Below are 20,167 nucleotides of genomic sequence, written 5' to 3'. Positions count from 1 at the left end.
AATGCCTAGACTTCAATATTATCTTCTCTGAAATGTATTTTAAATATAATTTTACATTGAAATATCGAAATCACCAAAAGTGTGACTAGTGCCCTTTGATCGATCGATTCATTTAGTCTTTTCGTAAAATTTGAAGCCTTCCAAAACAATATTTTGGAGATACCACCTGCAGATTAAAAAAACAGTTATGGTAATTAGTTTGAACGGCATTTTTAACGAATATTTTAAACAGTATTAAAACGATATGTAACAAAATAAAATATTAGCCCTCGTTAATATATTAACATTTTTTAATGTTATATAAATTTTTGGCCTTGGCTTTTATTTTGATTTCTCCATCCGTACTGTTTATAGGACACTGAATTGGTACCTTTAGTTTTTTCGTCACATTATGGTCAAACAGAGAAGTAAAACATTTAAAAAAGGGAATATGGATGTCTAGGTATAAGGGCTTGTGGGCTGTCTTTGGCTGATTAAAGTGGCCACTTTACACACTGTAACACTCACCATACTGCCTATGTTTAAATATCTATATTTTAATTATTCCATTTGCTGGTTTTCGTGAGCTAAAACCTTAATTGATGGGAGTGAGAAACATCTGACTGAATTATTTCAGTTACTAGAAGATATACCGAAGTGAGAATTATAATAAATATACAATATTATTGAACTGTTTAACTAAGTGAATCAATGTATAAAATCTCACAAAAAAATCGTTTTAATATTTTAGGTAATTAAATTACTTTGATAATGATTACTTTTTTAGAAAACAGTTCGTTGCATTGGCCACACCCCAAAGGGGTCACGATTAGGTTAAACTTTGTCTTTTGTTTGTGACTCTTTACATTTAAATAGAACGTCGCGTCGGCGTCGTCGCGATGTGTTCATATAGAAAACAAAAAATATAAAGTTTTATGAGAGATAATTAAAATAAATAAAATCTTGACGTTACAATTACTGTACAGGTTAAACATATCGCGTTTTCGCGGATACGTATTTTTAAACAATTTTATTTGTTAAATTTTCAAAGGAGAATATCCATATTGATTTTAGAAATACAATCAATTTTTCAAAATCAATTTCACATATTTTTATCGGTATTGGTAGTACATAATATTTCCCTATTCACTGTCCTAATTCTTGTATGTTAAGTAGACCATTTTGCAAATTTTACATGATACATTTTTTCGTTTTTAAAGTCAAATAAGTAAAATCAGGAAGTGGAGATCGGCACTAAAAAAATGCTGAAAATAATTTTTAATAACGGGAAAAATAATAATTCTTTAGCTACACGGACGCGTAATTAGATAATGAACATTTTCGCGTGAACCCTTTCGCGTGACAATAAATAAGTATTTGTTTCATCTGCCAGTCTGTAGCACTGACTATGCACAACGCTCTTTCATCTATCGTTCTTGCTCTAACTATAATGCTTTTTTTCATCTATTGATGTATTTTACATGCCCCTTAATTTATTTAAAAATAAATTAAGACTTGTTTTTTCTGGCTCTGATACGATCCCACTAACTATTGAATGATGCTCACACTTACACACACCTGAACACTTACTCCTACAATAATACATATAAACACACATCTACACTTACTCTCATACAAATACACATAAACACACGCTTTTGTTGTAACACAATTTAATAATAGCTTCTTGACTTCACGTTCTAGGCAATAAGTACCAAGACGTTGGTGACTCATTGCATGTTAAGTTTAGTTTATTTAGGACGGCCCTTCACCTGTATTTCATGGGTAGGAGAAGCTAGTACCTAATAGTTCTAGATAACATTTTTTTTTTATCAATTAGTATTCTTCAAAATTGTTTTAATTTCTTTAATTATGTTTTTTTTCTCCTTTTCTATTCTTGATTTCATTTAAAAGTACAAAATATTTCTCTTCTAAATTTTTTTTATCAGTATGTATTTGTGTATATTTATATTACTTACCTAAGTGGTAGATTTAAATAATAATACATGTAATTTAAAAAAGAAAAATCTTCGTTTAGTGTTATTCAAAACTGTTTTAATTTTTTTATTTTTTTTTATTAATGTGTTTTTTTTTTAAAGAAATATTTGTGTTCCTATGATTGACCCAAATATTTAATTTTGAGGGCCATTTTCAACGAGTTGTAAATTACTCACTATTAGAAAATGGAATCAAGTTGGGGTAGAGTGGGATTCGAACCACAGACCTTTGGTCCGTGAGTCCGAGACACTAGCCACGGAACCACAACCCGACCGTGTTACTTTCTTCCTGTTTTTTCTCTCTTTTTTTTACAGGTTCAAAATATTTCTCACCAAATATTCACAAATATCACCAAATATTTAAGTTTTCAAGAATTTTTGTAACTAGTAATATTATTTTTAATCCGTGTATCTTTTTTTTTACTCCTTAACTTGTAAATAACTGTTTAGTAATAATTTGTTTAAAATACTATATTTTACTTATTTCACGTACATGTATGTATTTTATTATATGCAACTTATATGTAAATGGTACTAAGTGCCGTTTATTTCAATAAAATAAAATAAAATATGTATGATTCCTTTTTAGAAACTTTGCTGGTCAGTCTTTAAACTGTATTTTTTTTAAATGTTACCATATCATAGTCGACTATTTATTTCTTTAAAATAAATAAATAAATAAATATTGGCATTCATAACTCTTGCCAAAAATTATATATTGAACATACAAGAACTAACTAGGGCAGGGTATTGTAGTTTTGACGTAAGAGTTATAAACCTAAAACCACATTATTTGAAACAGTTACGTACACAAAAACTATGTTTGAAACATGAATAGGAAAACTATTGACGAGCATGATAATTGCAGGAACAAACTCATTATGTCGTGTTGCGTTTTTTACTCATTGTATTAATTATGCCTAGCGTTATTATTAAACCCCGGGGGTATTAGACTGGTACGACAAAGAATTATGGCATGGAAATGGATGTCAATTCTGCGTGATATATTTATTACTACTGTTTTCACGAACAAAATATCATTTACGTCCTAAAACAATATTTCAAGTTTGTTCAAATTTTTGTAGACAAGGACTGAATTCAACTCCCTGAGGAGCTGTTTATATTAACATATTACAATAGAGATGAAGAACATTTAAGAGAAGGTTATATAGAAGTTTGGACAAGCTCGAAATATTGTTGATAAATCCACATGGTCCATGAAGAAGTATAGAAATAGAAAAAATAACATTTTCAGGCGTTGCCTGGTATGTAGGTGAAATAATTCAATTAGATGAATCTTACCGGCACAAACAAAGGTTTCGGCTCTTTAACTTCACAAATATCAACATATGAAATAATTGAAGAAATAAAGATGTTCAAATATGGGCAGAATGGTGAATGTTACACAGTGTGTAAAGTGGCCACTTAAACCAGCCATTGGCAGGTCATAGACTTCTATATTACCTTCTCTTAAATGTTCTTCATCTCTGTTGTAATATGTTAATTAACGTCCTAGTTTTTTTTTTCAATTACTGGGTTTTAACGAAATTCTTTTTTTCCAAATTTGAAAATGAGCACCATTAATAAAAAAAAAGTTAAGGTTATTATTAATATTATTATTATTATTATGGATGACTTATATAGCTCCATGTTCGTAGTATAATACCTCAAAGACGCTTTACATAGTGATTCTATAGATAAATCAATTTGATTGAAGCTTTTAAATCAGTAATTTAATTAAAATAACTTATTTTGTTTTCACTTGCTACGGATTTATCCAAATGATTTAGAGAACATCTAGGTGTTTTTTTTCCGAAACATCACTTTACTCTCACAGCCCTCACGCCTCTGTTGGCAGAGCATTCCATGCCATAGGACCTGTGACCGCAAATCTGCGTGCACTGAATTTAGTGCGCTGTTTGCGTAGAGGTATAATAACTTTTTCTCTCGCTGTAGACGTAGCAGATCTAAGCGTCAGACGCCTGTCAGCTATTTCATCTGGAATGCCCAGTTCCCTTAAATATTTTGTTATTCGAAAGAAAATTTTCTACTCTGCAAGATTTTATATTTGTTTTTACGTTATATTTATAATTTTATTCGATTACAGGCCTTAGAAATGTAAAATAATGAAGCAGAATACATTATTGATTAATTCATCGTATTTTTTTTTAGTTGTGTCCTCTTGATAAAAAACTGACTCACTTAATAATGTATTCTCCTTCATTATTTTACAAAAAATAAGGAGATAATTCATAGAATCTTTACCATTGCGAAAATACCGCGAGCAGCTATGGCAGCTTTATTCCTCGAAATAACGCGAACAGAAAGAGGTATCGATGTCAAAACTACGGGATATGGACTTGATTTGGGGAATATCAGTGCCGCAAATATAAACGCTATCTTCATCTGTATATATCGAGACGGTACACTAAACTTCTGTACTATATTTATCTACATCGGTATATTCTACCGACCTGTCATCTCGACGTCATATGATCGAATTCAACCAATGAATGGCCCCGAAAATTTAGGCCGCGTTCCTTAATTCATTAAATTTTAAAATAGTTCTCATTTATATTTTAAATTGGCTTCTGTGATAAAAAGTCTCCATTCCAAAGCGTTTAAAACCTCCAATAAATCCCAATTCAAACAAAAAATGCTCGCTTGAACATGATTTTATATGCCATGACTTTTGACAATTATCAAGACGGTATGCTTAGCAATAGTCTGTATTTATCTACCAAGCGATTACAACGCCGGCTTATTTAACGTCTAGATACGTACACTCGGGAAAATAGTATGAATATAATAATTAAATATATTTTATAGTGGAAGAATCTAGCCACATTATCTGTGCATCTAGGCGTTTATTTTCAAAACTGACAGTTATGTTTAAATGAACTTATTTTTCTCTCTTATTTTCAATTTTTTATCACTTTTGATGCGTAGTTATGCGTATCGAGGGGTACTAGACCCGTTGATACAAAGCGACGTACTTGCATCAAAACTTGATAGTTGGGGGATCGGTAGTGTATCTTTGTAATCGCTCTGATGAATATATCTTCAACTATGACGTCATACGGAAGCAATAAAAAATAATTTTAAAAAAATGACACTTTCATGCGTAGATATGTGTACCGTAACGTACGCTTCCCCTTGTTACATATCGATGCACCTACCCAAAACTTTGAGGTGGGGGGTCGGTAGTGTATCTTCGTAATCGCTTGAAAGAATTTATCTTTAACTATACCATTATGGTAAAGGTAAGACGTCCTTAGCATCCCATCATAATCGCGGCCCTGGAGGCTCATTATAAAACACCATTTGTTCCAACTTGGAAGCTAACTAAAATTTACGTTTCGTTGTCCCGTTTCTCCCGCCTCAAAACTGAACCGAGTTTTTTATATATAAAAAGAACATCAGAATGAAATTTTCTGAATAGGCACTTTTCCGTTTTTCAAATTTATTTATCATATTTGTTTACCGCACGTCCAAAGACAGGGGAAAAAACTGGGCGCATTTTTGGGTTATTGAATAGTCTTAACTCTCATTAGAAACAATTGATCAAAAAAGCAAAACAATAGAGACAAGCTAACAGCATTTTATTGTTATATTTATGTGTGAATAAATAAATAAAAATAATACAATAAATGCATTTTTTTTTTAAGTTAAGGCAACCCATCCTTACAATAATGATTTGTGGAATGTATTTTAATCGTGTAAAAAAGAATCACTGCTCTAATGCCATAATCCAAGGAATATGGGAATACGTTTGTATGAAGATAAGTCTGGCCCCGTTTCCTCAAAGCATATGGTCAGTGGTCGCTTATCATTTAGAATAAATAATTACAACCGGAGTTTCTCACTTAAGCACTTTCCATTTCTGATGAAGAGCGGTGTTCAAACTAATATTATTAGTGTAATTAATTATGTGAGCTTAATTACTTTGGCCATGTGCGTCGTCACAATATCCTGGTGTTTTACATAATATTGCGAATATGTTGATCATTATTTTTTCTAGGGTTTCGTTTATAATCTATACCTATGATCTATCTTAAATTTCATTGACCGAAACATTAAAATAAATCTCTCATTGGGAATGTCATAAATATTTATACTTTCAAATTAATGTATTCAGCTGATAATCATCGATAACCGACGCATTAATATAGTACTTATGGTCTTTGCAAAACACGACGACCTTATTCCAAAGAGTTTAAATCTTGGATAATTAAATGTTTCTGATAAAGTCATGTTAAATGATGTGCATTTATCATTTTTTGGGTTCTAAAAGCAAAAGGTTCTCACGAATCACGTGTGATGGAGATTCAATATTGGTCATTTTGAATAATAATGACTGATTTACAGAAGACGACTCTCATTTTTATTTGATTTGAAAAATGGAGCTTTATCATGTCGTCGATAGTATGGAAAATATAGTTTTTGGGAAAAAGCTTTTTTTTTGGGTGCTCGTACTACCATAGTTTTTCCGACGTAGACAATGTTTATAACAACGTCAACGTCAACGTCAACGTCAACGTCAACGTCAACGTCAACGTCAACGTCAACGTCAACGTCAACGTCAACGTCAACGTCAACGTCAACGTCAACGTCAACGTCAACGTCAACGTCAACGTCAACGTCAACGTCAACGTCAACGTCAACGTCAACGTCAACGTCAACGTCAACGTCAACGTCAACGTCAACGTCAACGTCAACGTCAACGTCAACGTCTACGTCAACGTCAAAGTCTACGTCCACGTCTACGTCCACGTCTACGCCTTAATGTCAACTTTAATGACAGCGACAGCGGTGGGAGCAAAAAAAGCGACAACTTCACGACAACGATAAAAAAAAAATAACGCTAAGCGTGTTAAAATTTGGTGAGACGTGGCTACGAATATAATATTTTTTACTTTTCTTTCTAAATTTATCAAACTTTCGGGTTAGTGGTCAGAAGGCATTTGCCATTGACTTGTAAATGTCAATAGCCCACGTGCGTTTTGAAAATGTCAATAATACAAGTATGAGTCACCAAATCTGCACAATAATGAAGGCGTCACGCTTATTGGCAATAAAACACGAATAACTTTTGCGGGATTTATCACCAGCAATCAATCAATCAGTTTTAGTTCTCCTCGAACTCTCAGGTTTTGCACCTGTTTCTAAGCAAGATGGTGAGAACCATATTATTCCGGATCTCTTTCGCCATTCAGATCCAATCAATTCTCGCTTTCATCCGGATTCCATTAACATCAGATCACATGCGCAACTCGCCATTGGTCACACCGACCAACAAACCTGGCGTATTATGATTTCAAAGTTTTCTATTCCAACAGAGACGGATAACTTTGTTGAGGAGATATTATTAGAATGCACCTTTCATACTGTGTAACACGCACCTGAAACAATATTGTGAACAGGCACATAAAGAGGAAGACTAACCACCTTACCTTTTATGTCACAAAAAATATCAAGATACGCTGCAATTAAAGTACTAATGCAGTGCCCTATCCTACGGTGTGAATAGTGAAATAATGCGTACACTTTTTTTTTTTTTAATTTTTTTTTTGTTGTTTTTTTACAATAAACATAAGTGATAAAACAGAGTATTAAAAAAAGAAAGCATAATTACATAGCAATAAAATAGATTTTAATAGTAAAAATAGTAAACAAAAAATCCTACAAAGGCATGGCCTGTTCGTGGGTATACAAGAAAATATTAATGAATTTTTGCTCCTATAATAAATAATGGACAGTTATATAATATTTTTAAAGAAAAAATAAATTATTCTGTAAAAGATTACATGGTATTTTTTTATAGTAATTTAAACAGGAAAAAAATATATTTTAAAAAACCCAAGAATATTCCTTATTATTAAAGGGAAACAAAATAAATCATAGAAAAAAAGAATTCATATCTTTAGTTTGAATCCAGGATAGTGCACGTTTTTAAACACTGTTTTATCAATATTTCTTAAATTCTTCCATTTGTTGATTGTTGTAAAGTTAAAGTGCTAAAACCTTTGTTTATAGTCGTAAGTTTTACAAAAAAAGTGAATTTTACGTCGTTGGTTAAATGGATAACAACTGAAAATATTTTTCCCTGTTTTCCCCAGAGACGGATCTCTCTAAAAATGGACCAAACTTTTGTTTCCAACTAAAAAAAAAACATACATATTCAAAGACTTCTTTATTCATTAAAAATTTGATGCAGGCATTAAATTTATCATGGATAATAAAATCATTTAAATGGACGATTTTTATAGCTGATATACCGCACTAAATTAACATAATAAATTGAAATTTGCATTGTGAGTATCGGTTGCAGCAGAAAACAGCCATAACACAATTGATAAAGTTTCTACAATGAATACAGGTGGGCATGAAATATTGATTTTAAAGGTTTTTTGAACAGCGGTATTTCATTGTTCTTGGACTAGAACCCGAAGCGTAAGACCGATGAACATGCCTGCATTTAACAGATGATTAAACAACGGTGTATTTAGTTTACGAATGCAGTCCCCTATGGTCCATTTGGCACTTAAAAGGGAGTGATGATAAGAAATAATATAATAAAATGTGTGTTTTTTTTTTTAATCCGTAGAGATTTGAAGTTGGATCTTGTAAACTATTAGCTTTCATCCGCGACTTTGCTCGCGCTTAAGAGAAATTATTTAGATAATTAATTAGCCTTATCGTTTAGTAATTAGAATTTTGACGATGGAACGATAATTTTTTTCCGGGCAGAAAGTAGCCTGTATCAATTGCCGGTCCTCCAACTTTAGCTATAAAAAAAATATGACGATCCGTTATTTTGCATCATTATTCTCTTCACAAATCGAAAATTCCTACTACAAAAGCAAACTAAACTAACCATAGATAAAGCAAGTAAATTAAAGAAATTTGAAGAATTAATTCTGACATGATTGCTGACATTTTTTTTCATTTCACTATTTTTTAATTCGGATTGAAAATTAGTTTCCTATTTTACTTCTCATATCTCCGGCTATCTGTATGCAAAAAAATATATCAATCGGTCTCTCTGTTAAGACGTAAAAGAAATACAAACAAACACACTTTCGCATTTAAAATATAAGTATGGATAAGGAATTTTAAAAAGGAACTTTATTTTTTTATTTTCTTTTGAAAAATCGGACGTTCTGACTACCTACAGGAAGTAATGAGGAAAGATCGATGGTTTTTAATATTTTAATATAATTTAAATACTATCACACTAAGGCAAAATTTAAAATATATATATATATATATATATATGTTTATGGATTTATACATATCGTATTATCAGCGCTATGATTTTTTAAAGTTTTCTAATTACTTAGCGCGTCACGTTACAAGTACTTGTCTATAAGTCAATTGTGTCGAATTGCGAACTCAAGACAAGATCTGGACTTTTTTTACGTAAGTCTTTCTAGATTTCAACAATTACTTAGATGGACCAGATCTTGTCTTGAGGTGGTGATTATTATTTAATTTTTGTCCTAGCTTTAATTTTCTTTAGTTGTATTTTATTTCAATTGTACCTGTATATAATGTATATGTTATAAAGAAATGTATTTATCATTGTTAAATGAACTTAACGTCTGTAAATAAATAAATAAGTTCCGGAAACTGGAAATCTATCATTGGTTGATTCGGAAGAACTTGTGACGTATTTCAATGTAGTTCATATCTATTTTTTATTTACGAGAATCCTCGCCATACAATTAAATGCTTTAATTTTTACCGCACGTAAGAAAAAAACAACTGTATAGAATTTCCAGTAGAATTGAACTTCCTGATTTCTAGACAATTTTTCACATGGATCTATGTTTATTTTAATTTAACAAAAAGAAAGATAATTTTCATATCAAAACGTCTGTTGGTTTTATTTGCCAAGATTGAGTGAAACCTGACATTTCAAATTGAAATATTATCAAACGTCAAAATAGCATAGCATTCAAGAGAAATTAACATATTCTACGGGAAAAGGAAAAGAAAAATGATATATGATGATATTAATCAGACATTTCGTTGAAAATTATTAAATTTACTCGTAACAATTAATTACGTTTTCGCAGCAAATGTGCATAACAATAATTGAAACTTATTTAATAGTAATATCTACTTCATCCAAATGCCATTACTCAACCAGCTTCGTTAATTTATTTCAAGCATAGGTATAAAAAAATTACACAACAATATTTTTGGTACGTGTATTTTGTACATACACAAATCTGGATTTCTCCCAAGGGGGAGTAGGTATATATTTTTTTATTTATATCCCTACAGAGATGGTTTCTCATTTAATAACATATATACAAAAATCAAAAATGTTACCTGTGTGGATATTTGCTAATAAGCGGAATGGGGATTGTTGTAGTACTTAAAGTGGCCACTTAACCCAGCCAATGACAGGTCATAAGCCCTGTAAACGCTCGAATATCCATAATCCTGAATTTGAAAAAATTCTACCTCATCTCTGTAGGGATATAAATAAAAAAATATAAAAAAATTTGTTTAGTTTAGTTAGTTAGTGACATCACAGCCACAAAAGAGTTAAAAACAATTTAATTTTGGAAACTGTAACTATTACAACTTCTGCGCCCAACTCTTATCCATATTATTTTATCTATTAAAAAAATAAAACGGTTGGGAGAAGAGATTTTTTCTTTTCCAAGTGAGCGCAGAAAAAAAATTCCTTAGGCTCAGTAGCACGATGATTGGGAACTGCTGCTTTAAAGAATACATATACTTAAACAATATTAGAGTCTTATATTTATAAAGGTTTGTTTTATTTTTATGTTTGCAAAATAGATTTCAAAATATAATAGATGACCGACTTTATTTGCACATAGAGACCAGTGTATGTTTTGTTTGTCAATATAACGAAATCGTGTCAGTCACGTGGCGCACAAATGGATAGTATTGTCACTTTTTCATTACTAAGGGAGAGTTGATTAGATCGTGGCATAAACACAGTGCACCTGGCTCTAGTTCCCATAGCCAGGTGCAGAAAAAATCTAAGATGAGTTATTGTCCATCATCAGGTGAAATTAATTAAAAAGATGACAGGTTGTAATCACCCGCGTGAAATTTATTTATTTACTCTGAGCGAGATTGAAGCTAATTGTTTCATCAAATGATCTATAAATTGTTATCGATGAATCCAGACTAGTATTATAAATGCTAAAGAAAGTTTGTCTGTTTGTTTGTGTTTCATTCACGTCGCAACGGGGGGACCGATCGACATGATTATTTACAAAAGGATAGCCGAAGAGCTGACGAGTGTCACATGTTACTTTTCATCATGAAAAAACATTTCATTCCCTCGGCAAAATGAGTAATTGAGATTTAATTAATACTAAATCAGAATAACGGTGCTACGTCGTCGTAGACTAACGTGGTTTTGGTAGCATTATTACTCGTATGAGTGAAAGATTCTTCTTTATTATATTTATATCGCTCTGAATAACAAAAAATAAATTGTGACGTCCAAAGGGGCGATAATTCTCGGTGTCCATCCAAGAATCTAATCAACTGAAGCCCGTAGGGCCGATGAAACGAGGCACGAAGGGGTGATTATATGAGCCCCGAAGGGCCGAACTTTCTAGCATGTAACAGTCGACGACAAACGACTCTTTTTTGCTAGTATTTTACTTATAAATCGTTCTACTTATGCTTAATAAAATATTTATATACGTATAATTCCTCTGTACGTGAGATTTCACTGAACTTCTTCTAAACGGCTTAATCGATTTACGCGCGGTTTTCAGAGAAATGTAGATCTTTGCGTTGTGCGTGTTTGTAGATATTAAAATTTTAAATCGAATCTGCGAAAAAAAAGTTAGAAGCATAAATCTCTTTTTCATCGACCTATCAGAGTTGCATTCGAGGAGAATGCATATACAAAAAGTGGTAGGGTATTGTTTTTTATGTTAAAAAAGTTTAATTTTGAATGTTTACAAACAACATTCGCTTTTTATGGATCCCAATAAGATTCTTTGCTTACATCCCTTATAATTTCTCCCCATTTATTTCTTTTTACTGGATTTTTAGTAGTACTAAAATAATATTTACTGACATTAAATACATTTTTGAAAATACATTCTCGAATTAAGTATTCCCCTGTTCCACTTAAATTCCATATTTGAATGTTAATAATTTTGAGTTTTGAAATTCAAACAGAAAAAAGTACCTAGGTACCTACTAATCAATGAAAAGTCTTTTTCCAAGGTAATAGCAGGCAAGCCAACGATCGGGCAGGACAACGTCTGTCGGGTCCGCTAGTATATTATTATTTTTAATAATATTACTAAATTTTAGTAAATATTGTTATATATTCACTTACCGACTTTCCTTTGTCTATCGGTTTCGAGATGTCCGTCTCTTCGTCAGCACATCAATCAAACTATCACGCAAATAAAAAACCGGTAGACACAGAAAAGTGGATATGTGGTTAAACATAAACAAATATTTAGTAACATTTAATAAAATGTTAATAACGTTAAATCCAGTAGATACAAATGAGCTTTGTTATGAATTGTTTAAAGCGCTTGCCTATCATGCTTGATGTCCTGAATTCCATTCCTGGGAAGGTCGACATGAAATATTTGTTATTAAGGTTGTGTTCTATACTTCAATATTTCACTGTTCCTGGACAGCCAAGTAGCAACGTCAATCACATAGTCTTCACGTTACAGACTATCGATATTTGCTTTATTTAATATTATGATGCAGTGCCCTATGCACTATTGCATGGGAAAGGGGAAATTATGGTATTTTGAGTATGTCCAGATGTTTGTAAACGAGTTTCTTCATCAAAATAAGCTGGGCATGTTGAAGTAAGTTTTTAGCGTGATTCCCAATTAGCTGTTTAATTTCAAAATTAATAAAATACTGATCTTAGTGTAAATTTTGCGTTTTCTCAGACCAATTGTATGTATTTTTATGTTCTTTTCATTATATATTTTTGTGTTATTTAATTTAGCACTTAATCTTATTTGGCATATTATTTATTACTACTATTTCTTACTACAGTGTATAGTGAGTTTATAGAAACCATATCTCAATTATGTTTTTATATATATGTTATTTTTCTATAGATTTCAATGATACTTTATTTTGTTTTTTTTTTCAATACTTCAATTCTGATTCTTCAGTCTGATTATCTTTTTTAAATTGTATTCTTTGGAATTTTATTATTTATTACTTAAACTTTTTTTTCTGGATTTTTCTTGTACTGTATCACATGTCATTATATTTTAATCTTATTAATTTTACTATGTATTTTTAATTGTTATTTATTATGGCTTGACACGGGCATAGCCTAAAAAGTCTTAATAAGTTTACTTATTTTTTAAATGAGTGTAATTTTGAATGAATAAATTAATTATCTGGATTTCTGTATATCAGGATAGCGTCTGGCACTTTTTAATGCTGATAATTGAAGTTTTAGTTTAGGTACTTAATTTAAAAACCTATTTTAATAAGAACTGTATATTAAAAAATGCAATAATGCGTTTTAAAAAATAAATTATTATGTTCAATTTCAGAAACAAACACTACCCGTTTCGGCAGCGTTCATTGGATCCTAATTTGCCAACATCCCTGAATAGCCATTTACTGGAGATTGTTCAGAAGTCAGTTTTGGAGACGGAGGCGCTTCATCATGAGGACCAGGATCCAGGATGTGAGGACAGGAAGTTCTGCGAGTTGGCGAAGAAAGGCAGGAACTCAACGACGCTTGCTGCAGATAAAATTTTCTGGAATTTGGCACTCACGTAAGTGAATACGTAGTCGAAGAAAAACATGTATCATCAAACTTTAATTTCCATCATAATTTTCCTATCCGCGCGTGTATCTTGGTCATTTTTGCTACATAAAAGGTAAGGTGATCAGTCTTCCTCTTCATGTGCCAGTCCAGGAACAATACAATATAGCGTCGAGGGGATCCAAAAGCCCGCTAACCATTCGCAGCTGTTACGAGTCCCGGAGGACTTTTTGTCAGCTGCGCTTAGAGATAAGTATTCCTGAGGAATACAAACTCTAGCAGCAGTATTAATGCAGTATTAATAAGAGGGGATGAGAATGTATACGATTTTTTTCAATTATAAAATATATACGCTATTTAAAAACAACTGATTGAACAAAAAAAATGGTAGTATAGAGATACCTTTAAAACCAATACTTCACGTCCAACTTACCAGGAATCGAACCCATAACTTCAAGCATGGTATGATAGGTGATCGCGCAAACTAGGCGAAATTATCTCCACTCGATTTCCTTTATGAGGATTTTACCTGAGGGCAGCCATTGAGTCGAAAACTCGATTATGATGGGAAGATAAAGACGTCATACCTTCACCTTGACGATATAGATTAAGATAAATTCTCTCAAGTGATTACGAAGATACACTACCGACCCCCCATTTTCATGTTTTGGATAGGTACATCGATATGAAACAAAGGGGAAGCGTACGTCACGGTACACATATCTTAAATGAAAGCTTCAGTATGACGTCATAGTTGAAGATAAAAGTCTTCCGACCGACTACTAAGATACACTATCGATCCCCCCACCATCAAGTTCGATGTTAGTACATCGGTTTGTATCAACAGGTAAAGAACCCGTCGATACGTTTATCTCCTCAGTAACAAAAATTTTGTTCCACCCAGCAATTTTTCCTTGAATTGCGATTCGCTTGAATTTTTAATCGTTTTGAGGTTGGCACTTTTTTTATTAAAAGCCTATTCAAAATAGAGGAGAGAGAAATAAGTCAATTTTAAAGTCGAATAAAATTCTGACATAACTGTCAGTTTCCGAAGCGAGTGGCTAGATGCAAAAAATAATGCGGATAGATTCTGCTTCATTAACATATAAGACTATTTAGGCATAAGAAAGTTACCACTACAAAAAACAATTAGTTATTTTTTTTTTTCCGTCTGATTTACCAATTTCCGGAGTGTACGTATCGAGACGTTAAAGGACCCGGCTTTGTAGTCGCATGGTAGATAAATACAGACCATCGTTAAGCATGTCTTAGCAAGTGTCAAAAGCCTTTTAAAAGTTATGTTTTTACCACTTTGAATATCGAATGGAGCTGGTCGCTACTATCTTTAGCCTTTTCTTTTATAGATTTTGTCGGATATGGGTATTGATCTGGTGGCCTCCAAAAATAACTTCAAGCCTTTCAAATGGTTTTGCAATCAACTGAATAATGTCGAATATATTTGACGATAAAGACGAGTGAGAATGACCCAGTCTCGAAGATGTCGCGAAAACGATGAAACCGGTAACTGGTTATTCCAAATTTGTGGATTTTAGTATCACTCGTATTCAATTTTTATAATAAACTAGCGCACCCGACAAACCTTGTCCTGCCCGAACGTTGGCTCGCCTGATATTAGTTTGGAAAAAGACTTTTAATTGATAAGTAAGTACCTAGGTACTTGTTTATGATTGAATTTCAAAACTCAAAATTAATAATATTCAAATATTGAATTTAAGTAGGTACCGAGGTACTTGTTTATGGTTGAATTCCAAAACATAAAATAATTCATTTTCAAATATAGAAATCTATTTGCAAATGTCAAACTCGGCTCATCTGACCAAAAGGGTTGCACTTTTTTCATGAATGCGATTTTCAAAAATGAATGGAATGTGAGTATATATTATTTTAGATTCACCAAAAATCCAGTAAAAATAAATAAATGGGAAGACATTATAAGGAAATAATCTGATTGGGATTCATAAAAAGCGAATGCTGTTTGTGAACATTCAAAAACAAACTTTATATAAGCACAATAAAACAACATCTTTCCATTTTTTTAAATTTGCATTCTCGTCGAATGCAACCCTGGAAAAATGAAATGAAAAAAAAATGCTTATAACTTTTTTTAACTGATTCGATTGAAAATTTTAATATCTACGAACACGCGCAGCGCAAAGATCTACATTTCACTGAAAACCGCACTTAAATCGGTTAAGCGTTTTAGGGGGAGTTTGCTGACATCACACGTACAGAAAAATTATACATATAAAGATATCAATGAAAATCCACTAAGAATTTTTATTAAGAAACTTGAATGTTTACTAATAATACAATATATATAGACAAATTCGCTTCTCTCTTTTTGTTAATGCAATGAAGTGCCTCTATTTTATTTCGGTTTTCTTGATCTTCATCTGTACATACATGCCAATACAATACGATTATATAGAGTTTCTTCAAGCAGCTTTTCTCATTCAGCAATAAGCAAGTATTGTTTATTTGTATTTGAGCACCTCCAAGAAGACATTATTTTCAGATGCAGTGTGCGGTACGTGGTGGCCGATCAGTGCCGACAGCAGTATTTTATTTTTAATAAATATAATAGACATGATGTTTTTGGCCCACCTCTGGACATAGAACATCACCACTCGCTAGTTTGCGTCAAAAATCTAATTTCTGATATTTGACAAGAGTGCCTGTATATGATATAACAGCAGCGCGTGGCAGTGCGAGCCAACCGAACCTTGCTTTTCGAAAATTCACCTAAAGCGTGAAATTTATTTTGTTTGACTTTGAGCCTTACTTATAAACTTGGCGTAAAGTTACACTTAAATATAGTGGTATAATTCGGATGGGAATACCAACCTTATTCTACTACTGCAATAATAATGGTATTCCCATCTGAAGTGAACCACCATACTTAAGTGTAACTTTACGCCGAGTTTATAAGTAAGGCCCTTTATTTTATTATTGTTTTTATTTGACATGTACATCGAACGCACTGTGTTTTAAGCTTAAAAATTTGAAAAGAAAACATAAATTTAATACGTGCGTAAATTTTCACGGTCACTGTTATCAATATGTATCATTTTTGGGTGATCCCGTGTAAGTTGGGTTTAAGTTGGACATATTTTCACCTTCAAACCAAAGATTTTGGATAAACCTAGAAATTGCAGTGCACGAATAATAAAAGAGGTGATTGAAATACCCAAACACCCACACAAATATCATAAACAACGACGACGGGCTGAAATTAAATTCAACATAGTTCCCGGCGATGCACATTACAAAAATGACATGAAATGTATTTGCTGCCGATTGCGACACGGTACAAATTACTGGTACACTTTTTTTTCTACAAAACACACAGTTTACCTTGAAGGTGGATCCTGCAATGGTAGATGAAACATCCGAACAAATTCAACTTACACGAGATCAACCAAAAATATTACATATTGATTACAAGTTTTTTTTTGCACCATAACCCAGGAGGTTTAATTTCAGTGGTGAATTACATCACGGAGCATCCAGGCTTGAGAAATATCACGTTTTTAATTTTTGGGTTCTCATCGGGAATCAAACCCGGAAGCTTCTGTGTGTGAGTCAAACGTCTTGACCACTTCACCACGGACGCCTTTTATGTGTTTGTTTGAGTCGTTTTTGAACTCATTAACCAAGAGTGCACCAATCACTTTATCGGGAAGACTATTTCATTGCTTCACAACTCGGTTTACCAGGAAGTTCTTCCTGGGGTTGGATATGAAAGAAGTCGTGTTAAGTTTTAATTAATGACCTCTGAGATGACGGTTTTGTTTTTAAAAATAAAATTGGCTAAACTGCGTGTTTTGGAAAATTTCTCTTAATGCTCACAATCATCGCTGAAATTTCGCCAAAAATTAAATAAAAATAGTTAATTAACTGCAGTTATCATTTCATTATTACGCCAATAGTGAGTTAAATCTGTTATATTATAGCGTGAGTCATTATGATCGAGAGAGTGTATGTGTGTCCGTCTGTAACATGGTCATACACGAGTATGCATACGTATTATTGAAGTGCAGTGAATTTTAAATCGCACCGACACCCATTTGTGAGCAAAATTCTTCGCTCCAGGGGTCTGCAATCGGAGATTGCCAGCGGTCGAAAAAAATCCCAAAAAGACTAGAAGATAATAAAACTTTTGATTTTGAAAACTTTGTTTTTCCCTTGCAACGGGAAACAAATCGAAAGAAATGAAAATACGTAATATAAGTATTGGTGATTGTAATACGAATACTGGATAGATTTAGGAAAATGAGAAAACTATCCCTGCACTCAGCAGCCAGGCGCTTCAAACCTCTTCTTGGCAACGTGTCCTATAGGATACAGATTATCATTTTTTCTCAATAACTAGTACACGAGTGAAATAGATTTTAATTTAAAATTCTTTACCTTATTCGTTTGACTTTTGTGGATGTGGATGTTAAACAGAGTGTAAAGTGGACATTTAAACTAGCATAAGACAGGGCATAAGTCCTGTAAATGCCAAGACTTTCATATTCCCTTCTCGAAAATATTCTTCCTCTCCATTGCAACAAATTCGATCTTAAATACACTGTTTAACGCCAATTATGAAAGTCTATTAAAAACTTTCTTTTTCATGCAATTTTTTTTCCGTTTTTTTGAAGAGTTGGTATATTTTTTGAAAATATTTTTAATATGTGTACCATATATATCATTATGTTATACACTTACTGCATTTTTTTTTTCATTTTTTTTATTGTCAATGCCCTTTTTTTTAATAATTACAATTTCCTTTTTAATTCCAACACTTTTTTTATTCACTTTATATTCCTGCTGTTTTTTCTATTTAACTGTTAATCTTACATTATATCCATATTTTTCTTTTTTTTTTCGCAGTTTTACTTTGGATTTTTCATTGCAACATGCTTTTTTGGTTTCTGCATCATCATCATCATTACCTTTCCACACCGAATGGTGCATAAGGCACTGTATTGGTACACCAATCGCAATGTATCTTGATATTTTTTGTTACATGAAGGTAAGATGATTAGTCTTTCGCTTCATGTACCAGTCCAGGGACTTTGAAATATTCTAGTGTAAAAACACCCTTTAAAAAAAATATTTCAAATTCACCATGTCATCAATCGAACCCAAGACCTCTTGCATGGTGGGCAAACACGCTGACCATTATCACGAGAGCGATAAGGTTTCTACATGCCTTTGAAAAAAATCGTTTTGTTTATTTGTAATATTATTGCTATGTTAGTACTTACCTGTATTATTTTTGTAAATGCCCCTTGGGCGTATCGTAAAATCAAATATAAAAAATCATGAGGTCATTTTTGGTCCGCTGTTAAAATGTTGTCTATATCTGATCGCGAGCAGCCATAGTTATTATATATCTGCGCGATAAGAAAAGTCAATAAATTTCTCTTTCGGTATGATGGCCCCTACAGGGCCGAACTAGACAACCTGCCAAACTGATATTTTGTATATTATTAATATTTAAAGCTTTTGGTATTTGTGGTCAACCATTTACTGATATTTTGTTACTTATATTAATCAAAAAACACTTTAAAATAATTTATTTTAATCTTGGCAACAACTATGAATATTACCACTTTTTTTGTAATCTTCAACTAAACTTTTACGCATAAGAAAAAAATTGTGTGACATATTTAGAATTATTATATAACTTTAAATGAAATATTTTGTCCATCAGGATCACCAAAAATGAAAAAATATCGAATTCTTCTTCCACTGCTGGATATAGGCCTTTTCCACATCCTTCCATTTCTTTCGGTCGGTTGCTGCTTAAAGTTAATTTTTACCCCCCACAGTGGACCATCTTTTTAAAGGTCTTTCGACGCCTCCCTTGTTCTCCCTAGGTCCATCAGGATCACTAAAAATGAAAAAATATCAAATTCTTCTTTCACTGCCTTTTCCACAGCCTTCCATTTCTTTCGGTCGGTTGCTGCTTGAAGTTTATTTTTACCCCCCACAGCGGACGATCTTTTTAAAGGTCTTTCGACGCATCTCTTGTTCTCCCTAGGTCCATCAGGATCACTAAAAATGAAAAATATCAAATTCTTCTTCCACTGCTGGATAAAGGCCTTTTCCACATCCTTCCATTTCTTTCGGTCGGTTGCTGCTTAAAGTTAATTTTCACCTCTCACAGCAGACCATCTTTTTAAAGGTCTTTCAACGCCTCTCTTGTTCTCCCTAGGTCCATCAGGATCACTAAAAATGAAAAAATATCAAATTCTTCTTCCACTGCTGGATAAAGGCCTTTTCCACATCCTTCCATTTCTTTCGGTCGGTTGCTGCTTAAAGTTAATTTTCACCTCTCACAGCAGACCATCTTTTTAAAGGTCTTTCAACGCCTCTCTTGTTCTCCCTAGGTCCATCAGGATCA

The 20,167-nt window shown here is 32.5% G+C and overlaps 1 protein-coding gene across 1 annotated transcript in view; it reads left to right on the top strand.

Annotated features, from left to right (window-relative positions):
* Positions 1-20,167, top strand: part of LOC148276080 (uncharacterized) — a 33,168-nt gene that overhangs the window by 6,058 nt on the left and 6,943 nt on the right. The window contains exon 3 of the mRNA XM_088234785.1: positions 13,532-13,759. Within this exon, the coding sequence (XP_088090911.1) occupies positions 13,532-13,759 (228 nt within the window). The remainder of the gene's footprint in view (positions 1-13,531; positions 13,760-20,167) is intronic.

The sequence above is a fragment of the Micrasema longulum genome, unplaced genomic scaffold, assembly GCF_059751315.1.
Source record: "Micrasema longulum isolate JH-2025_06_02 unplaced genomic scaffold, ASM5975131v1 h1tg001285l, whole genome shotgun sequence".
Classification (NCBI taxonomy): Eukaryota; Metazoa; Arthropoda; class Insecta; order Trichoptera; family Brachycentridae; genus Micrasema; species Micrasema longulum.
Note: the sequence above shows the minus strand (reverse complement) of the source record. Positions and strands in the feature narration are given on the sequence as shown.